This window comes from Mycteria americana, chromosome 1, assembly GCF_035582795.1.
Source record: "Mycteria americana isolate JAX WOST 10 ecotype Jacksonville Zoo and Gardens chromosome 1, USCA_MyAme_1.0, whole genome shotgun sequence".
In the NCBI taxonomy this organism is placed as follows: domain Eukaryota; kingdom Metazoa; phylum Chordata; class Aves; order Ciconiiformes; family Ciconiidae; genus Mycteria; species Mycteria americana.
This window is the reverse complement of record NC_134365.1, coordinates 55736503-55756433: the sequence shown is the minus strand read 5'-3', so window position 1 is coordinate 55756433 and position 19931 is coordinate 55736503. Positions and strand designations below refer to the sequence as shown.

The window sequence follows — 19931 nt, the reverse complement described above, 5'->3', positions numbered from 1 at the left end:
ATTGAGCATCTCAGCTGGGGAGCTACTCTCATCCCTGTGAGGTGATGGCTAGACCTCATGTCTCTTGACTTCCAGCCTGTAATACTGACTCTTTCTGTACTTGAATGAGCACAACTACGTTTTAGAACACCAAAAAAACCTGATGGCATCTGGTTCAGAAAGCAGCAGCCTACCTCTTTAGGAACAATAGCTGCCAGGAAGGTGTTACCCCCCATATAGTCTTTGGTGTGCTGACTCTCTGGAGAACACTGCGGCTCAGATTTAAAAAAATATTTTGCATTGCTTAGCTGATTAATATTGTCATGATGAATGAAACACCAGACTCTGGAAACTTCAGTTTTCCAGTGGTGATTGGAAACTGAATCTAAATGGCTCAGACCCAGAAGATGCAATCAGAAGTGCTTTTGCTTGTTTCTATGTAGGAAGAGTCAGGTTCGTTGGGGGGGGGGGTGGAAATGATTGAGAGTTGCTGATAAAAACAGGAGATGGGTTTACAGAAAAGATAGGTGAACCGTACAGTGAAATAACAGTTGACATAAAAGGCATTTTCAATTACAACAGATTCTCATACATACTTGACAAGAATGACACAAGAGGACATCAAATATCTGCTGATATCTCTAGGCTTCACCCAGGTTTTATTTTTGTGGATGTATTTGCCCTGGGTAAACCTTTTGTATGTGTTTTAACTTTCCTTTGTTTCAGGGGTGCCTATGCCTTAAGTCAAAATGGTATATGTTGTCTCGGAATAATTAGGCTAGTAATGATGTATCATAGAGGGCATGCTGTACTATAAAACATTGCAGGATAAAACTTGGTAAATACTAAGGCCCAGAAGGAAATCCCTTTGTTTTCAGCTTAGCTGAGCTTTGCTGTAATTTATTTGAATTACAAAGTTCAAACTTCAGTTAATTCAGCATCATTCCTTGTATTGACACTTGCTTTATGTTGAGTTTTTCTGTTTTAACTCAACTGTTGATTGAAAAAGAAGAAAAAAACCCCCCATTTGGTTTATTTTGAAGTAGGGCACTTGGCATTGGCACCCACGTGGGAAATGGTGTTCAATTTGAATCACAATTGTTTAATAATTTCATTTTTTGTCTCTGGGCAAGCACTTGACTTGCTACACAACAGTTTATCACTGTGTTGTCCCACAAGTGTGAGGTTGTTTACCCAGTGTGTGAGACACCAATATACATGCAGGGCCAGAGGTATTTTATTTCATGTCTGCGCAGAGATGGGTGCTAGGTGGTAGCTCCACAAAGCTAGCACAAAGTTCGGTTATATAGGTACAGTATTTATACAGTCCAGTTATGCATATGCATAAGTAATTACACAAAGTAGTTTTCTATTGGTCTACATTTCTCTTATTTCAACTTAAAGCTACAGTGCTACTTTAATATTCTATGCATGCCCAAAGGTGAGGGGTCTCTGCTTGGGCCTGGGTCTCCAGCTCGAGGGGTGTGACGTTTAGTATTATAATGAGGATAGTTTGCGTGAGGGTGCTTCTTATCACGCTTCTACTAGTTGTTTCAGATGGTTCCCAAAACACCTTAGTTAGCTTACATATTTCTCCAGGATGTGTTTCTCTCCCAAGGACAGTAATCTTGTTTAGAAGTTCTGCTTTCCAGCCTGAATCCCCCTTATCAGCTTTACGTAAGCCTTGGCCTTCCACCAGCTCCTATTAGACTACACTGTTAGACTACGACTGGAGTATCCCATGTCTTTGTATAAAATAGACTGGCAGAGCCAGGTTTAGAGTGTTTCTCTTCTTGTCCTTACATATGTGAGAGAGAACTCTGCTATTGATGTACATAATTTATTGACACTCTTTTTCTGTCTCCAAGAATAAAATACTAGGAACCACAAGCTGCCAGGGTGCTCTGTGTGTTCTATACTGATATATTTTTAGAGAACAGGTGACCACAAAGTATATTTTCCTGGATCTGTTCTGATTTGAGAACTTGAGACTTAAAAGAAATCTTGCCCTGAAACGGAGGCCTTAAACATTACATTTGCTTGAAGGAGGTCTGCCTTTTGAGGAAAGCCCAGGAATAGGAGGCAGGGCTGAGTCGTCTTTCTGGCTGTCATAGGTTGCTGACCTTAGTTTGCTTGCAGAGTGCATTAATAAAGCCTGTTGTAGAAGATTTCATAGTGGAACTCAACTATCACGCTGTTGTGCAGCATTTTAGCATTTTGTACTCTTTGAAGAGTGATACCATTAAAATCTCATTAGCAAGAGACCAGGTTCTGGATGACTTCCCCATCAGGGAAGCTCAGTTAACAACCTTTCTTCCCCAACCTAGCAGCCCCATATCCGCTGGGGAATCTCCAAGTCAAGTTATTTCTGCTTTGTAAGTAGTCACCATGCTATCCATGGCATTATAGCTGACCTTTGCAGCTCTGTATACCATCTCCTGGCATGGGATCTGCAATTGGACCCAGTACTTCTGTTGGTATGTAACCCGGAAGGGAATCCCACCCAGAGATCCATTGCTGTGTTGAGTTTGCAGGGCTGAGAGGCATAAAAAACCCGATGACAACATGTCAGAAAGAGGAGTAGGTAAAACTTTATCTCATATACAGGACGTGGTTTATGATTTAAGAGGTGTTCATTTCTTGGAGATGTTTTTAAGAATAGTTAGACTGGAAAAGATTAAATTAGAAGGAAGATTTTTCTGCTTGGCTTGATTTAGTCCAGAAGGGATTAATTTAAAGGAATACCTGTTGTCCTTACAGAATAAAAATCTAAAACTGAAACTGGTTGATGAAAATCTCTTTGGCATTTGTATTTTTGTTTTGGTTTTCTTTGTTGTATTTTTTAAAGGAATTTCTTTGTTAGAAACAAACACTCACTAGGCATTTACAGTTTGTAATCCTCAGCATAAGAATAAGTCATAGCTTGACATATGAAGGAGAAAATTCCAAGCTTGGGGTGCAAACATGAAGCAAATGCTCTAGCCAAAGAATTAGGTTGTGCGTTGAAAGCATGACAGATGAGAAACTGTGCTGACAGGTGGGCTTAAAGCACTTGCAGAAGTCACCACCTCATCCTTAATATTTGTACAGTTTGATTTCAAACACACGCACGTTGACTCATTCAAATCCTCTTGGCTTGTCTCTCTGTTTTGTTCTATGAGTATATCAAAGGTTCACAAAGATAACAAAATTTGTATTATTGCTGTTTAAGGCTTTTTGGTGTCCCTGGATGACTTTTACATACTAGGCAGTGGCTTGGTAATGTTGCAGACTACCAACAGTGTGTTCAACCAAACCCTCATTAAGCAAGTGGTGCCTGAATCCCTGTTAGCTTGGCAGAGGGTCCGCATTGCTAACATGATGGCAGATGGTGGCAAAGCTTGGGCAGAAACCTTCTCGAAGTGCAACTCTGGTAAGTACACTTTCATATGAATTTTACAAAAAAAGGATGTGTTCCCTCTCCCCCTTATAACCTTTTCCTTCTCCAGGCAGGACATGTAACTTTCTCTTTGCTCTCATACCTAGGGACCTATAACAATCAGTACATGGTGCTGGACCTGAAGAAGGTCAAGCTGCAGAAGAGCCTTGATGATGGTGCATTGTACATTGTTGAGCAGATCCCAACCCTTGTGGAGTATTCTGATCAAACAAATATTCTCCGGAAAGGTAATAGCTCCTATAATAGTTACTGGCTTAGGAAAGCCATCTTGTTATGCCAGCTGATGGAGAATTGTGCTTTGTACCTGGGAAAGGTTTATTGAATGCTAGTGCTGAGTTTCAAGTTAGAAAGCTTTGCGTAAGCATCCCTCTGTTGCCAGCTCTATTATGTTGTATTCATTTCTCCTGTGTGCTGTAGCAGAAATGTGAGCATCTGTGTTTCTTAGAAGCAGGGGAGGGAAAAATAGACTTTACATTCCTTCCTTCCTTCTTTCTTTTTCTTGCCTTTTTTCTGGTATTATTTTGCCTGGTCTTAGAGACCCATGAGGAAAAAGGTGCAACTTGAAGCAGTGCTAAATAACTGTGATGCTGTGGGCTATTTGAAATGTTTGGTGACTGAGTCACCCTACAAGGAGATGAGCTTTTAAATACAACCGAAGTTCTGTGTTAGATTCAGCTCCTGAACTTTTCTGGAGCTCTGTTATCTGGTAAATATTTGCTGTTTAAAAGATTCCTTAATCCCCTAGCAAGACTAGCAACAACTTGATGGGAAACCAACAAAAATCTAGGTGAAGCAAAACACCCACTGTCAGGTTTCATTCACAAGTGTTTTCTAGACACTTTGTCAGCATCCAAAAGCCTGAGGTCATTCCACAAATTTAAGTGTGTGTGTGGTGCTTTGTGCTCCCTCCTCTAGTCACATGCTGAGGAGGTAAATTGAATTCATCATCAAAATGACTGGAAATGCATTTATGTTAGCAGCTGAGGTTATTTCCCTTTGGAATTTTTCCTTGTGTCTGGCTCCTTGGAAAGGTCTGGGTTATTTTAGGCATTGCCCCAATGTCAGTATGGTTTTATGAGATGTTTCTTATCAATAATTTGGAAAAATCCCATGTCTCTCCCTTATGCTTCTCTGGCTCCTTTATCCGTTGAAGATATGAAAGTAGGCTGTTGCACCTTACCTTTCAGTGTTTGTGTATACTTCAGATGGTGAAATGGCTTGGGCTTCTCTGCTGTGTTGTGGATTGTGGTGCAGACAAACAAGCTAATAGAGACCCTCTAGCTCTGGCACTTGAAGCAATGCAACCAAGTCACAGCAGTGCTGCACCTGTGCAGAGAGGCCACGCTTAGAAGGTCCCCTGAGTTCCTTTTCAGCAGTGACTCAAGAGCTGCTGTGTGGGATTCCTGGTAGGACTGAGCCCAACCCCTGGGCTTGGGCACACAATGTCCACTTTTTCTCTCCTAGGAGATGTTGTGGCTGCTCTGTTCTCGAAGGTGGCAGCATGTATTAGAAGTTACATGTCATCTTACATTTACAGTATGGCTTTTCCCAGGTATCTAAATGCACCTTGTGTGTATTGGATATCGCAGCAGTCAGTCTCTGGGAGTTTAAACATTAGGACAGCCCTCAGTACACAGGGTGGGCTAAGCGCCGCAGAAGTGCTGCCTTAGAGACTGCAGCTGCTGTAAGCCAGCACTGCTCCTGTAAGCAGCAGATTTGGACTTCTCCATGCCACACAGGACACCAAACAAGTCCCATCGAGGCCCCTGCCCTGTTTCCTGGTGCTTGGAGCAGCCCAGGTGAAGGAAGTTTGCCTTTCTCAAGAGCAGTGCTGGCTTAAAGTGTTTGTAGAGTAGCTGACCCTGGCACACTCCATAATTGCCTTGTAGCTGGTATCCAAAGACAATGCACTTTTGACACTCTGGCTTGCTCAGAGTGAGTTTGTACCAGCATTGGCTTTTCAAGTCTCTTTCAAGCATAAACCTAGAAAAAACAGAAGAGGAGAACTGAGTTCTCAGGTGAACAAAGGCAGGCATTGCTGTAGTAAGCCTTGTATCTGAAGAAAAAGGAAGCATTTTCTTACATGGGTTTGAAAATGGAAAGATTTTTTTTCTTAAGGCTTCTGTCAGCTTGCTTCATAGGCCAGTGCAGGCGAGTTCTAAAAACCAGGAATCTCTTATGTTGCTCTTACCAGACAAAGATGTCAACGTGCTTTCTGTGCGTTGACAGTGAAAACTCAGGAATCCTTTAGAGGAGGTGGGAGAGTGCAATACTGTCTCCAGTACAGGCATAGGGCACAGGAGTGGGCTGCAGTTCACATTTCCTGATGATGAGCGAGTAATGCATCCATTTCAGCATCAAAAGCATCACATTAGATCAGAATCTGGGATCTCCGTCTCTTCTACCATATCTTCTCATTGCTCTGCCTCTCAATATTGCTGAGATCTCTTCCTCTAACAGGCAGAGGAGGAAGGCATTTTGTTTCAAAGAAGTTTTGCTGCCTTCATGTTGTCCTGCTTACTCCCCTTACAACTTTACACCATCTCTGACTTGTTTTTGTTACTGTTCACCCTGCCAGGCCTAACATGCAGGTTTCACTGGCTTATAGCAGCCCTTGGGTAAAGCCTGCCTTAGGTCCTTAGGTTGTGTGCTGCACTGCCTGCCTGGGATTTGCAGTCTTGAGAGTCAAGTCAGTCTTGAGCCTGAGACACAGAAGAGCTCTTTCTGGAGGAGAACTTCAAATAGCTTCCTCTGTTTTAGCAATTTAAACAAAAAGTTTTTCCAGGTGGGAGAAGGAGGTCATCTGTGTGCACTGCTTTCATGTGAGACAATAGCACCTTTTTGAATCATAACTAAACCCTACTGGTTTGGAAGCTGATCCTCCAGCCTGCGTCATTAGAGGCTGGCAAGCGTGCTCATTTCTGGAGGACGCTTGTATTACAACACTGCATGTACACAGCCTGTTTCCTTCAGGTAGGCTCTAGGTCACGTAAGCAAATGCCAGTAGACAGGGTATTCCCAGCTCTGCTGCATGCTAGGCAGAACCCAAGCTGGTAAGGCCTCCGCTCAGGCAGCGTTCCAGTGCTTATGCTGTCTGTGTATCTGTCCTTAAGGAAGTTTGGTTTGTATCTGTGTGTATCACTCCCAGGAAGTCCCAGTTGATTTTCTTGAGCATCTTACAGCCAGACTCCTCGCATTGTGGTGGGCTGAAGTTTTACCAGTGTCTAGATAGTAAATCTCTAAGCCAAATCCTGATGTGTGTGATTTGAGAACCAACATTCCCCATTGACAACAGGAACGCTAGTGCTTTGGAAAGAACCTGGAAGTGTGCTGCTCTTGGAACTAGCTCATGTTCTATAGTCTCTGCCTAAACATTCCTTGGTGCCTGCCTTGCAAAAAAAATTTTTTTTAAATTAAATGTTAAGGTATAGGTATCTATTTTTATTTCTTCCAGTACTTACTGTACCCAGATCCTGACCTGGATGGTCTCCTGGCTCTTTACAAGCTTTTCTGCTTTCTAGAGTAGTATTGTTTCAGGCAGTTGTATGTTGCCTAACTAAAACTCACTCTGGAGTTCTGGCTGGTAACCCTGCTCTTTAGAGTTAACAAAACTGCAGGATTCACACTTGCTCTTGGAAAAGTTAGGGCAGGGCTCTGCTCTGCTGATCAATCACTTCTTAACCCTCAAAGACAGTGGCAAACGTGCAGCTATCGCCCATCTCTCCTTATCGCTGTGTGCAACCACAGTTTTCCAACCACCACTGCACAAAGCATGTGTGTGGGTGTTCTTTGCTGACCTGCCTCCTGTTCACCCCTATTAGCTCTGTGGTCTGTGTGTGTCTGTCTGTCCCTGACATCTCAGCATGGTGTATTCCTTTGCCTCGATGAGATGGGAAGCAGGGGGGAAAAAGGGAGTGACTCCTAGCCTCTTGCTAGGAAGTTTGGTGGACATAAATGATCTTGCGCTCCTCTGAGGCTGAGCAGGTAGGAGGGCTGTGGCTGCTCTGTGTGTTCATCTCAGACTCCTGCAAGTCTGATCTCAGCTGTTTTGCAGGATGAGTCCTCAGGGTGGAAGTCTGGGGGCAGGTTGCCTGGTGGTGTTATACTGGGAGTCAACCCTGGTTATGCTAGTGACTATTGCCTTATTTTCTTGTGTTCAAACCAGTTTGACGTGTTATTCCTCGACATGCTGTTAAGGCAATGTAGCATGGAAAATAGTTTATTTTTCTTTTTTGATACAAACAAAAGCGTGCAGCTTTTCTAAGTGATTAACAGATTGGGTTTTGTCTCTGGCAGGTTACTGGCCTTCATACAATATCCCTTTCCATGAAAAGATTTACAATCTCAGTGGGTATGCGGCATACGTTGAGAAATATGGCATGGATTTCTCTTATGAGCTTGCTCCAAGAGCAAAAATCTTCCGTCGAGACCAGGGCAAGGTGACCAACTTGGAAAGCATGAAGTACATCATGAGATACAACAGTAAGACACGTGTTTATGTACTGTGGAGCTGATCTTAATAAAGCAGTGTTACTTTTATTTCTTGGATTATAATGGGAAGCTGCAGCCTCACATACAGATCAGAGTTATATTACCCTAGGTGCAGAGTACACACAAAGCAAAAACATAACATAAGCTTACTGTCGAGGTAGGAAACCAGGCTAAAATTACTCTAACGGAAACAAGACTAGGTTCCTTCTAGAACAAGGGCTCTTGGGCTTGTTGTTTGACCCTTCCAGAGAGCTTCTGACACTCCAAGAGACTCTGTGGACTGCTGTTACCCAGTACATCTACATCCTGTCAATCTTGAAATCCTTCAATCCTAAGCAAGAGTTAGGTCAGGTCAGATCAGACCAGAGAATTTAGTGTAAATCTTCAGGTCAGTTTGGCCCCCCCTCCCCCCCCCCCCCCCCCCCCCATGTTCAGGCAGAGTGATCTTTGCTAAGTAATGCTCTGCTCTGCTTTTCCCTGATGGGGTTCTCCTTAACTGGATTAAAACCAGCTTAATTAACTTCTTGCTAAGCCCATCTCTAAGTACAGATAGCTTTAGATGCTATATTTTTATTCCCAATTATAGGGAGCACGCTGAGTACTGGGCTTGGGGTTTGGGAGGCCTCTCCCAGGGTGGGGTATCGCTATTGTTTGGGCTGTGAGTAGCAGCATGCTCACAGATGTTGAGGCTTGTCCACCTTCCCCTCCTAGCTTGCAGCTACTACAATGGCTGTTCAAAGACTTTGCTCTTTGCTCCTTATTTTAGTCCAGAACAGGAAAACAAAGGCTCTCACTGCTGCACTTTTCCTTCACTTCCCCCACCTTCCCTTTCTCTTCCATTTTTCTCTCCTGACAAAGTTCCTGCAAGCTTTCATCATGTGGAGTTGCAGATGTTTATGGTTAGAGGTTGGCAGTGGTGCCCCTGGGATGCAGAAGTAGCTGGATGGACTTGGATTAGGAGTTTGTCTACTTAACATCCTGTCTCAAGCACTGACTTCCAGCTGGTACCTGGGGAGGAGTGTGAGAGCAATGTGATAGACCTGTGTTTCTGCCAGCGCACTTACCCAGCTTTCAGTGAAGGGACTAATTTGTTTTCTCTTCTTCCTTCCTTCCCTCCCACCACATTCCTCCCCAGACTACCGGCGTGATCCTTATGCTGAACACAATCCTTGCAACACCATTTGCTGCCGGGAAGACCTGAATCCTTCTTTTCCAGTGCCTGCAGGCTGCTATGACTCCAAGGTAAATTACCTCAATTTCAGTATCTGCTGAATGTTTGCTGCAGCCTGTTTGTGCTCCTATCAGACCTGTAGCATGTTTCCCTGCACTATGGCCTGCACTCTTTTCCTGCTTTCCCAGTGCTTGGGCAGATCCTGAGATGGTGATTCTGTGCAGAGTCCTATCTGTGCAGTGTCCCTGACACCAGTCCCAGCACAGTGGCAGAGGATGCAGGGGGAGGTGTGCAAAAGAATGATGTCCATGGGAACTTGTGGTGTTAGGGGTTAAACCCCAAAGCCTTGCAGCAGGAGGAGCCTTAGAGAAGGCTGAAATGAGAAGGTGACTGTTGCACAGCCTCAGCATCCTGTTCATGGGGACTGTGTGGGTGCTTCCCCAGAGCCCACAGGAATGTGTTTTCAGCCTCATTTTAGCTTTACCTTTGCAAAAGCCTGGCCCTCTAGTGAGTCACCCTACTCCAGGGCTCCACCTCTCTGTGAAACTGCTTTGAGCAAAGTTTGGCAAAGATCACTTGGCTTTCTGGGGGGATGTGGGAAAATCCTTAGACCTGCTGTCCTGGAGAAAGCAGCATTTTTTTTCTAGGCAGCTTGTATGGTATTTTCACTGTGAGGGGCAATACCTGAGTAAGCAGCTGCCCACCCCTGGTGTGCTGGGAGGTCGTATGGTGCTTTATCCCATGGGGACCAGCCTGCTGCGTTTCTGGACTGTAAATCTGGCTGCTAGGATGGGCGCTGTGGAGGCTGTCTTGGCACTGCCAGTGCTGTGTGTCCACTCAACTTCACAGAATCACAGAATCAGAATCACAGAATCGTATAGGTTGGAAAAGACCTTTAAGGTCATCGAGTCCAACCGTAAACTTAACACTACCAAGACCACCACTACACCATGTCCCTAAGCACCTCATCCAAACGTCCTTTAAATACCTCCAGGGATGGCGACTCAACCACTTCCCTGGGCAGCCTGTTCCAATGCTTGATAACCCTTTCAGTGAAGTAAAATTTCCTAATATCCAGTCTAAACCTCCCCTGGCGCAACTTGAGACCATTTCCTCTTGTCCTATCACTTCTTACCTGGGAGAAGAGACCGACCCCCACCTCTCTACAGCCTCCTTTCAGGTAGTTGTAGAGAGCGATAAGGTCTCCCCTCAGCCTCCTTTTCTCCAGGCTAAACAACCCCAGTTCCCTCAGCCGCTCCTCATAAGACTTCTGCTCCAGACCCTAACTTGCACAAGCCCAGGCCAGATGCCTGCTATAGTGGCCAGTAGGAACTCCCACAGCTGTTTATTATGAGATGAATCCAGAGAATTGCAGTGTTAGAGGTGCCTGGTAAGGGAGCAGCTTGGTGCATGCTGGTTGTGATGCCTTTGCGAGCACAGTTGGGTAAGGGGAATGGGCTGGGCTGGGGGAGGACAGAGGACCTAAGAGAGGCATTGAGAGAAATAGCCCAGAGCAGAAGCAAAACCTGGCAGTGAAGCTAATGCCAGGCTGTTGTAAACACTGAAGGCAATGCTAGTGTCTCTGAATTTAGGAAGATGGAGCAGGCTGGGGACCTCTTGGGAGATAATGAAGGAACAGGGCAGGATCTGGGCAGCAGCATTAACTCTGCTGCCTTTGTTCTTTCCTAAGTTACCCTGGCAGTGCCTCAGGGGACTGCATGCAACACACAGCAGAGCTTAAGTCAGACCCTCTAGGCTGCCTGCTGCAGCACCAGCTCTTTTGGAGATGCCCAAACCCAGGGAGGAGGGCAGATATGCTGCCTCTCTCACCCTGGATAGTGCAAGGGCTAGAGGGCAGCATGGGCTTGTGCTTTGCTACTGCCCTTTGGTGCTGGTTGTTCTGTGGCTGAAAATGCCTCTGTGCAGGGGAGGAATGCTGCCTGACCAGCATGCATTTCCCCTTGCTCACTTTCTTTATTGCTATCAAATCTCCCGGAGCTGTTCCTGCTCTCTGGGATGGGTGCATGTCAAACACCACGCCACCATTTTGCCCTGAACTCCTGTCCTTTATTACAGGTGTCAGATTTCCGCCTGGCTTCAGCGTTCACAGCCACTGCAATCAATGGCCCCCCAGTACAAGGTGGTCTCCCTGTCTTCACCTGGAGACTGTTTAACCACACACGACACCAGGGCCTGCCAGAATCATACAACTTTCATTTCGTCACCATGAGGCCAATCTTGTAGAACCAGCATCAATATTCCCAAATGGGATTTTTTTTAATGGAAATTTTCATTCCTGTGTGTAATAAATTGACCTGGATGTCCACATCCCTGTGCCTTACCTGCCTTCCCCTGTCCTGCCTGCTAGGCACTTTGTACTGATGTTGGCTGCCTCTGTGCAGCCCAATGCATGCTCTGCTCTTCTGAGCTATTTGGGTGGCTGTTCCTCTGACTAGGATTGATGGGAAGCAGGTGTGGCACTGCTTTTTGGTGATCTGAGCCATCATGACAGCTATTCCCAGAGCAGGAGCGAACTGCAATGTGATCAATGAGTGATCTGTCTTTAGTGGCAACATGGGACCTGCCTCCAGGGCTGGGCCAAGCCAGGTGGCTGCTTTGGTCCATCCTGGCCTTATCTCTGTGCTGGTTTGATGTCTGCCTTTTGTCTGAGCAGTGGCTGTGAGATGTGCTGCAAACTGCTTCTCATCCAGGAATGTCACTAGTAAAGAGTCAAGGCCTGTTCTCCATGGCAGAGCAGTAGACAACAGGTACACAGGACATGGCTTTTGCAAGATTTCCTTTGTCTCACCAAAGCAGTGTGCAATGGTCAGGCTGTGAAAGGTAGTGAAGAGATGAGCCTGGTGACTTCTGAAAGCAGCCTGATGCTTTTGGAAATGCCACCCCACATTCCCCCCCCGCTCCCCCCATCCCAGGCTGCAGTGTAGCAGCAGGGAAAGAACTGTGTCTGCATGTGTCTGTGCAATAGAGCTCTTACTGATCGGCCCATGCAGTTGTTCAGTGACTTCTTTGCCTGCTCCCTCACTACGGAGGTGGAATGTGACAGTAAGATGGCTGTGAGGGCTGGGGCTGTACGTATTACTCTTAGTTACCTATGTTTACACTGAGGAGTCAAGTCACTGGGCTGTTTTGTGCTACATGTTATACATGTAATTAAGTAAACCAAAATAAACAGATCTTGCCTCGTGGCCTTGGTCCAAGCTAAACTGTAAAGCAACTGCCCTGTATTACAAAGGTGAAGGATGAGCAGTGTGAGGTTTTGATCAGGCCCCTGGAGTTCAGCTTATGTGATGGGGAAGGGAGTGAGTTACTGCAGCATGGGTGAGGTTCTACACTAAATATTTGGCTGTCACAGTGTTATCCCACAAGTGTGAGGTTGGTTACCCGGTGTGCAAGATGCCAATATACATGCAGGGCCAGAGGTATTTTATTTCATGTCTGCGCAGAGATGGGTGCTAGGTGGTAGCTTCACAAAGCTAGCACAAAGTTCAGTTATGCAGGTACAGTATTTATACAGTCCAGTTATGCATATGCATAAGTAATTACACAAAGTAGTTTTCTATTGGTCTACATTTCTCTTATTTCAACTTAAAGCTACAGTGCTACTTTAATATTCTATGCATGCCCAAAGGTGAGGGGTCTCTGCTTGGGCCTGGGTCTCCAGCTCGAGGGGTGTGACGTTTAGTATTATAATGAGGATAGTTTGCGTGAGGGTGCTTCTTATCACGCTTCTACTAGTTGTTTCAGATGGTTCCCAAAACACCTTAGTTAGCTTACATATTTCTCCAGGATGTGCTTCTCTCCCAAGGACAGTAATCTTGTTTAGAAGTTCTGCTTTCCAGCCTGAATCCCCCTTATCAGCTTTACGTAAGCCTTGGCCTTCCACCAGCTCCTATTAGACTACACTGTTAGAGTACAACAGTAGGGCTGCTTTCCCTTCAAGGGGAGAGGGAGACCGCAAGTTACAGCAAAGCTTTTGCTGAGGATGAAAATTGGTGCAAAGCCTGAAGTGATCTGTTTGCTGGAGCAGAAGGAGGTAAGTGTGAGAGGCTGGAGAGAGCATCTCTGCCATGTGCAAAGGTAGGAGGAGTGGGTGGGATAGAGGGGCAGGAGAGCACTGTGTAAAATGACTGTAACTGCTGAAGTACTCATCATAGAGCTGCTTTTTGCCCTGCAATACAGTTCTTCATTGGGTGAAGCAGCAAAATTACTCAGCCATGGTAGCCAGACACACACAGCCGCACCATAAGTATATGCATTGGTGGATGTGCCAGTTGCAGCTGTGCCTGTGCTACAGGGAGGGTGAATGTGATTTCACTTGGTGCCTGTTATGAGCCAAAAGAGATGGCAGTGCTGCACAGGTGCCTTCTGCCTGAGGTGGTGGGGAGGAGGCACTCCTAACCACAGAGTTTTTTAAATATAGCACCCCCTCCATTTACTCTTACCCCTGAGGTTCTCTTATCAGTGAAGGTGTCTTGCTTGCCTGCAGCTGGGACCCCAGGGACATTGGCCTGTGTCAGCCCTTGCCCCTGTGTGGCTTGGCCTTGCTGCAAGCTCTGTGCGCATAGACCACCTCCTTGTCATGTTCTGCAACCCCAGCTACCCCTCCCTGCCCTCTTCCAGCTGTGCTGAATGAAGGGCAGTGGGGCACTGGATTGGTGATGTCCCCCTGAGCATGACCAGCAGTGCTCAGCCAGACAACCCTGTGTTTGTGTTGGGCCCTGGCAGCTCTAACTGCAAGGGAAGCTCTGCCTGCTATGTGTCGCTTACCTTGTGTTGTTTGCTTGAGGTGAGGCCTGTCTGTTGTTCCTGCTGGCCTGTCATCAAGGGTGTCTCACCCTCTGCCTGGTTTGTCAGCTCTGTGAGCTCTCGCTGGGATGCTCTGATTGCAGCTCCAGCCTTACAGGGCAGCACTCTTGATGCTTTTTGCATAAGCACCAAGTATGAACTGAGCCCTTTTTTGTGTAGGTGTTTGCAGCTGATCACTGTCTTGAGACATGTTTTAAACTCCTGTACTGGAGGCAGCTACAGAGCCACTACCACAGACTGAATTGAACAGGCTGTAACAGGCATTAAGGAGCACGCTTAGAAGAAGGAATGGAGCTGTATCATGGAGAGCAGTACAGGGATCTAAGCTGACAGCAAGCAGAGAACCAAGAATCAGCTGCTTGTTTTGAGGCTGGAAGCAGAAGCACAGAGTGGCTGGAGGATGGCTGTTTGCTACTTGACTGTCCCTCCTAGGCAACACAGGTTGTATTTACTGTATTGTTGACAACACTGCAGGTTGTATTTACTGCCTTTTCACCCAATCTTATATAAAAATACTAATGGAGGAGTATTGTTTAAAAGTTGGGCCCCAGGGACCAGGAAATTGCCAACTGACAACTGTGTTGGACAGTGGTCTTGATCGGGGCACCCCTGGATGCTTCCCCCTGCAGGGAGCAGAAGTGACAGGCCCATTTGTAAATATGCACAGAAATGGGAGCTCTGCCCTTCTCCCACCTCCAGCCTCCTACCCTGAGGAGGAGCCGCTTTGTGCTCAAACCCAGAGTTGTGGGAAAGCAGAGCTCTACTTTAAGAGCCCTTTTCTGTGAGTAAATGTTTACATCAATGGGGCCTTATGAGCCTTAGGACTCTAATCCATGTGACTGTAACTATTTTTTTTTTTTTTTTGCCGTTGATGGTTGTGCTGTTAAAGGTCACTGCATTCCTCTTGCTGGGCTGTCCTGCATGCTTCCTTTGTCAGCAAGCCAGCCCAGGTTGAGCTGCCAGCCACAGCCACAGCAGCTGGGTCCAGCTCCTCTCCCCAGCACAGCAATGTCAGGGACTGGAGGAGCAGGCTGTGAGTGGGGCTGCATGGAGCTACAGGCAGGGGTGAGAGAAAACTGACAGCTTAATTCTCAGGCAGCTGCATGAAGTTAAAAGATCTCTTTCATCATTGTACTCCCCGCTGTAGCTCTTGCTGGGGAAAAAATGGGAAGCAGTTTTGGGGAGCAAAATGGGTTTGTGGGAGAAGCTGTCCCCCTTTTTCACATCCTGCTTGCAGGTTTTTCCAAGTCCTGTGGCTTCTGCCTTTTAAACTTCAGGTTTTTAGGCTTGGCTAGAGAGAGACTTACTTTGGGGGGGGGAGGGGATTGAGAGGTGGTTGTGATAAACCCCTCCCTTGCAATAATAAAAAGAAACCTGCTGTTCAGGCAGTAGAGAATGCTCTACAGAGGAAATGGACACTCCTAGCAAGACCACCAGACTGACCACATCCAAGGCAAGCTTTTGCTTCCTTTACCATCCCCCTTTTCTGCAATCCCATAAGAAACTCACCCCTGCCCAGCCCTCCCAGTTCAGCCCATAGGCACTACTGGTGACACCCTGCATGGCCTCAGCTCGCAGCGAAGGGGGGATGTGTCAGCAGCAGGAGACACCCATGCAAGGTCTGACCACTGGCTGCTAGGCAAGGCTGCACAGTGCTTCCCCAGGGAGAAACCAACTTCGTTGCTTTGTCAGTGGACTGGTGCTGCACTGCTGGGTCAGATCACAGATTACTTCTCAGCTGATTCGTGGTTGTTGTGGTGTTGGTGTTTTGTTGTTGTTGTTTTTTTTTTTCATTTCCTTATGTTACACTGTAGAAGCACTGGTGGCCTAGAGAGGTGCACTTTGCTGTATGTGCATTCCACTCTGAGGTTGCAGCACTTCTTTCCAGAGTGTATGGCAAAGCTACCCTGCAGCAAAACAAAGTACTCTGGGTGTTCACTTACTCGCTTCCCTTTACACCAGCACAAACTGCCATTACAACAGTGCTTCAGCAGAGTGGTTACATGATATTTTATGATAAAACCAGTGGTCTAAACTATGTGCAGTATGTAGTCTTATCCTAAATAGTGTCTCTGGACTTTCAAGGCATCACTTCACAAGAGGCCATCATCTTTTGGTCACTGACTTGAAGCCAAGTTTTATTAAGTGCCAGAAAACTAATTATTGCCAGCACAAATTAATTATATGCCCTTGAAGTATGGGCTCAAGCACCAACTCAGTCAATAACTCCAAGTTTTAAGTACTCAATTTGAGTTATCTGCAATTTGGCAGCAGGGTTGGGTCCAAGAGGCAGCTTTTACCATACTGTCTTCTAGTAAGGTAGTTTATTGGATCTCCATGAAGTTCCACAACATACTTAATGGTGCTATACCTGGCTTCTACCCTTGAAAAGCAACAGCGTGGGGGGCAGACTTTCTTGATCCCTGCACTAAAACACCCTTTTTATTACCCCCACTTTCGTTACCCTTGACTGATGAAATTAGTTCTGTGCACAACAGCTAGCCCCCTGGCTTGAGTCAGGCATGCTGAGACCACTGCTGCAGGCTCAAGGCTCTAATGCTTAAGGGTCCTGTGAAGAACCCCAAAGGCAGCTCCTGTACTTTGTCCAAAGCCTCTTGCTAAAGGAATGACCATTTTTTCAGAGGTCAAACCTGGCCCCTTGGTGGGAGAGGAGAGTAGCACCAGCAATCTGGTTTCCATTCCAGTCCCCCTCTGGGGCAACTTTGGGGTGCAAGTTACTGGATTCTCTCTGTCCAGGATACACAGCCCCTCTTTGCTCTGCAGAAGCGCCTGGAAGGTGACTTTCCAGAAGTTATAGCATTGCTTTTGGCTTTTGCTTCTGTGAGAAGGCTGGGAGGGCAGCATTGTGCAGTTGACTTTCTGGGAATGACCTAGAGCCAAACCACTGCTGCTCAAGGTTACTTGAGCAAGGTGGCAACAAGCCTGCCAACCTGGAACGCCTGCAGAGCCCCCTGCTCCAGGTGGCAGCACTGCTGAAGAGAAAGAGCACACACTGGGCTCTTCTTGAAAGAGCTGTCTCCTGAGATGCCTGGAACTAAGCACAGATGACTCAAAATATTAAAAACCCAGTAGTTTATTTCAAAGTATAAATTTCAGGCTTGTCAGACAAAACCCCACTACGGTTAACACAGACACACACACTAATCTACAGTACATACAAAAATGGGGAGAGCTTGCAACTGCCCAGTTTAAATTGGACATTAAATCAGTCCTACATTTTTTTTTTGTATTTACAAGTCCAGCTGCAAAAAACAAAACAAGAAATCAGATTCTGAGTTTCCTAACAAATAATTTTGCACGTTTGATTCCCAATAGCCAATAAATTACTAAAGCTGAACAGGACTCCCCAAACAGCTACTACCCAGTTGTCTTATTTACAGCTATACCCCATTAAATTAAGACAGCACTTCAAATATATATATATGTATGTGTGTATATATAAAAAAAGAAAAAAAGAATGCTCAGCCTGCATAATGACAATGAAAAATAAAGATACATTTTAACTGGTACTTAGAAGAGATGAAAAGGAAAATTCATTAATTTGCTTTCTCTCAGCTACCTTATTTTTTTTCTTTCTCCCCTCAGAAGGTGTTTGGAAGGGAATACAGATTTTGGTGGCAGGGCTGGCTCAGTATCATTTCAACTCTTCTCCCTCCAGTGTTTTCATACAATGCCCACCCCTATCCAAACCAACAAATTAAAAAAATATATATCTAATATATCAAGTTCCTATTTAAAAAATCTGGATAGATATTTTGACTAAATGAAAATACTAAAGAGTTTATAAGAAGGCAGAATCACAGCTTGATTTCGTACAGTGTATGCAATACTCTAATACTGGGGAATGGCTGTTTGGGGAGCAGGAACAGATTTGACCTGTCCCTACATATAATACAGATTCTAATTTATTGGACTTTAAGACAAACAGCATAAAGGAAGGGCTGAAGTGACTATTTTTGTTACAGTACAAAATGGTGCTCAGATCCTACTATTGGGCCCGATCGTGCTCCCACTGAAGGCACGAGGGGTTTTGCCGTTGTTTTCAAAGGAAGCAGGGTAAGACCCCTTCTTTTTACAGGGAAGACACCACGAGCATTTCCAGCCTTGTGCTAAAAACCCTTGGGATGGGTGAGTGTCTTAGTGCTTGTGCTCAGTGATTGAACATGGCCAACAGCAGCACAAATAATTTGAAGGAGCAACGTCCAAGACCAACTGCTACTCCTAGGGAAGCTGGTCAGAGCATGGAAATAAATACGGGCTGAGGGGAACCTGCCTCTGCACCCTCATGTTTTCGGAAGCTGCCACTGCAGATAGAGTACAGATCCTATACCTACAGTCTGCTCCCTTCCTAGCGTTTAGTTATTTGAATCCAATAAAGCTTTTTTAGACATACACTAAAACAAAGGAGGCCAGTACTGCTGTGACTAGGAGGAACACAGTAGAAAGGAACGGCATTTTGCCATCAGCACTCCACAGCAGGGCTGAACTAACTCAAATTACTTTCAACCTGGACATGCAGATGCCTCATATCACACTGAGAAAACAAACCAAACCTAAAACCAACCAGAAAGTAAATGAGGGTGGAAAACACAGCTGTAGAATCAGTGCTGTGTTTGCTAAGACACAGGGAGCTAGATCCAAGGTGGTACTGCTGAAATGTCACATACCCAGTGGCAACAGCAAAACACTAAGTCAGGAACAACTTTATACCAGGGTACTGAAAATAAGATGGAAAAACGTGCATGAAGTGCAGAGGAGAAACTAAAACCAACCCTTCCGCTTAAAAGCCATACAGAGATTTTTAGCATATTTAAAAGTGGATTCTTGGAAGCCTCCAGCAACTAACACTTTTATGAAGAGCCCAGTCTAGAAGCACAGTGCTAACACACCTGTACTGAATGTTCCCAGATATTTTGGTAATACTTTCAAATAAAGTCTTTTAAATGAAATAAATTATTTCTGAATGTTTGTTGCTAGCAGAAATTTAGTTTCTCAATAGTTTTATTGTTTCTGGGAGGTAAAGGGTAATAAAATTAACCAGCCACCCCGCAACACAGGGAAAAGTGCCATGAGTTAAGGAATGAAGCAGTACTCCTGTTTGTTAGCATAAGGGGTGAATACTCACTGCAGAGAGCTGCTCCACCATGAAAATTATTTCGCAGATAGGGCATAGATCTCTGTGTGTGTGTCAGTGATTTAAGAACCAGCTACCTTACAGGTCTCCAAACTAAGCTAGACATTTGAAAGTCAAGCCGTGATTTATTACATACTTTGCCACCACTGCTTGCTTAAGATCCAAAAATTGGACCTTTAGCAGCTCTGCTGGGATGAAATAAAAGAGAAGTCAGCTTTCACTCCACAGCTGCGATGGCTTCAGTCAACAAACGGTAGCTAGCTTATTTAATCTATTCACACACAAAAAAAAATCAACTGCACTCTGCCATACATAGCAGAAATTGATCTATTATGCCAGAAGCCAGGTTTTACAATCAGTTCAGCTGAGAACTACATCTTTCTTTAGTAAATAAAGATGAGTCTTCTTTCTCTAAAGATACAGCCCACAAAACCTCCAAACACGTTACCAGACCATCCCTAATAATACCTCCATTGGAGGAAAGAAAAAAATTCTAACACTGGACTCTCACCCCCCGCCTATCCCAAGCCAGACAAAGCTAAGAACGATCTTGACCTAAACGCAAGCACAAACTATAGAAAAGTTCATGTGTAGTTTGGGCTGGAATCACAATTAAATAAGCAGCATAAGTTCTAGGTTGTATTCTAATATTTATTTTAACTTTCAAACTATAAAACCTCATTGTACTGATATGGCCAACGGCCCTTTGGTACCACCTCAAAGACGCATTAAAAAAATTGCCCACGGAGGACTTGACAGCCATCAACTGGAATGAACTGCTCTAACCTCTAATACAGAACTGGCTTTATAGGCTTATAAAGACCCGACTTCCCATAGACTAAATGCATTATTAAGTAATTACTCCTTGA

At 45.2% G+C, this 19931-nt stretch overlaps 1 protein-coding gene across 1 annotated transcript in view; it reads left to right on the top strand.

The window, feature by feature from the left end:
• The window catches only part of PLBD1 (phospholipase B domain containing 1), a 42054-nt gene extending 30648 nt beyond the window's left edge, over window positions 1-11406 (top strand). Inside the window, exons 7-11 of the mRNA XM_075499143.1 lie at window positions 3191-3391; window positions 3505-3645; window positions 7715-7900; window positions 9045-9151; window positions 11157-11406. Coding sequence (XP_075355258.1) covers window positions 3191-3391; window positions 3505-3645; window positions 7715-7900; window positions 9045-9151; window positions 11157-11324 — 803 coding nt within the window. The 3' untranslated portion in view covers window positions 11325-11406. The remainder of the gene's footprint in view (window positions 1-3190; window positions 3392-3504; window positions 3646-7714; window positions 7901-9044; window positions 9152-11156) is intronic.
• The last annotated feature ends 8525 nt before the right edge of the window (window positions 11407-19931 follow it).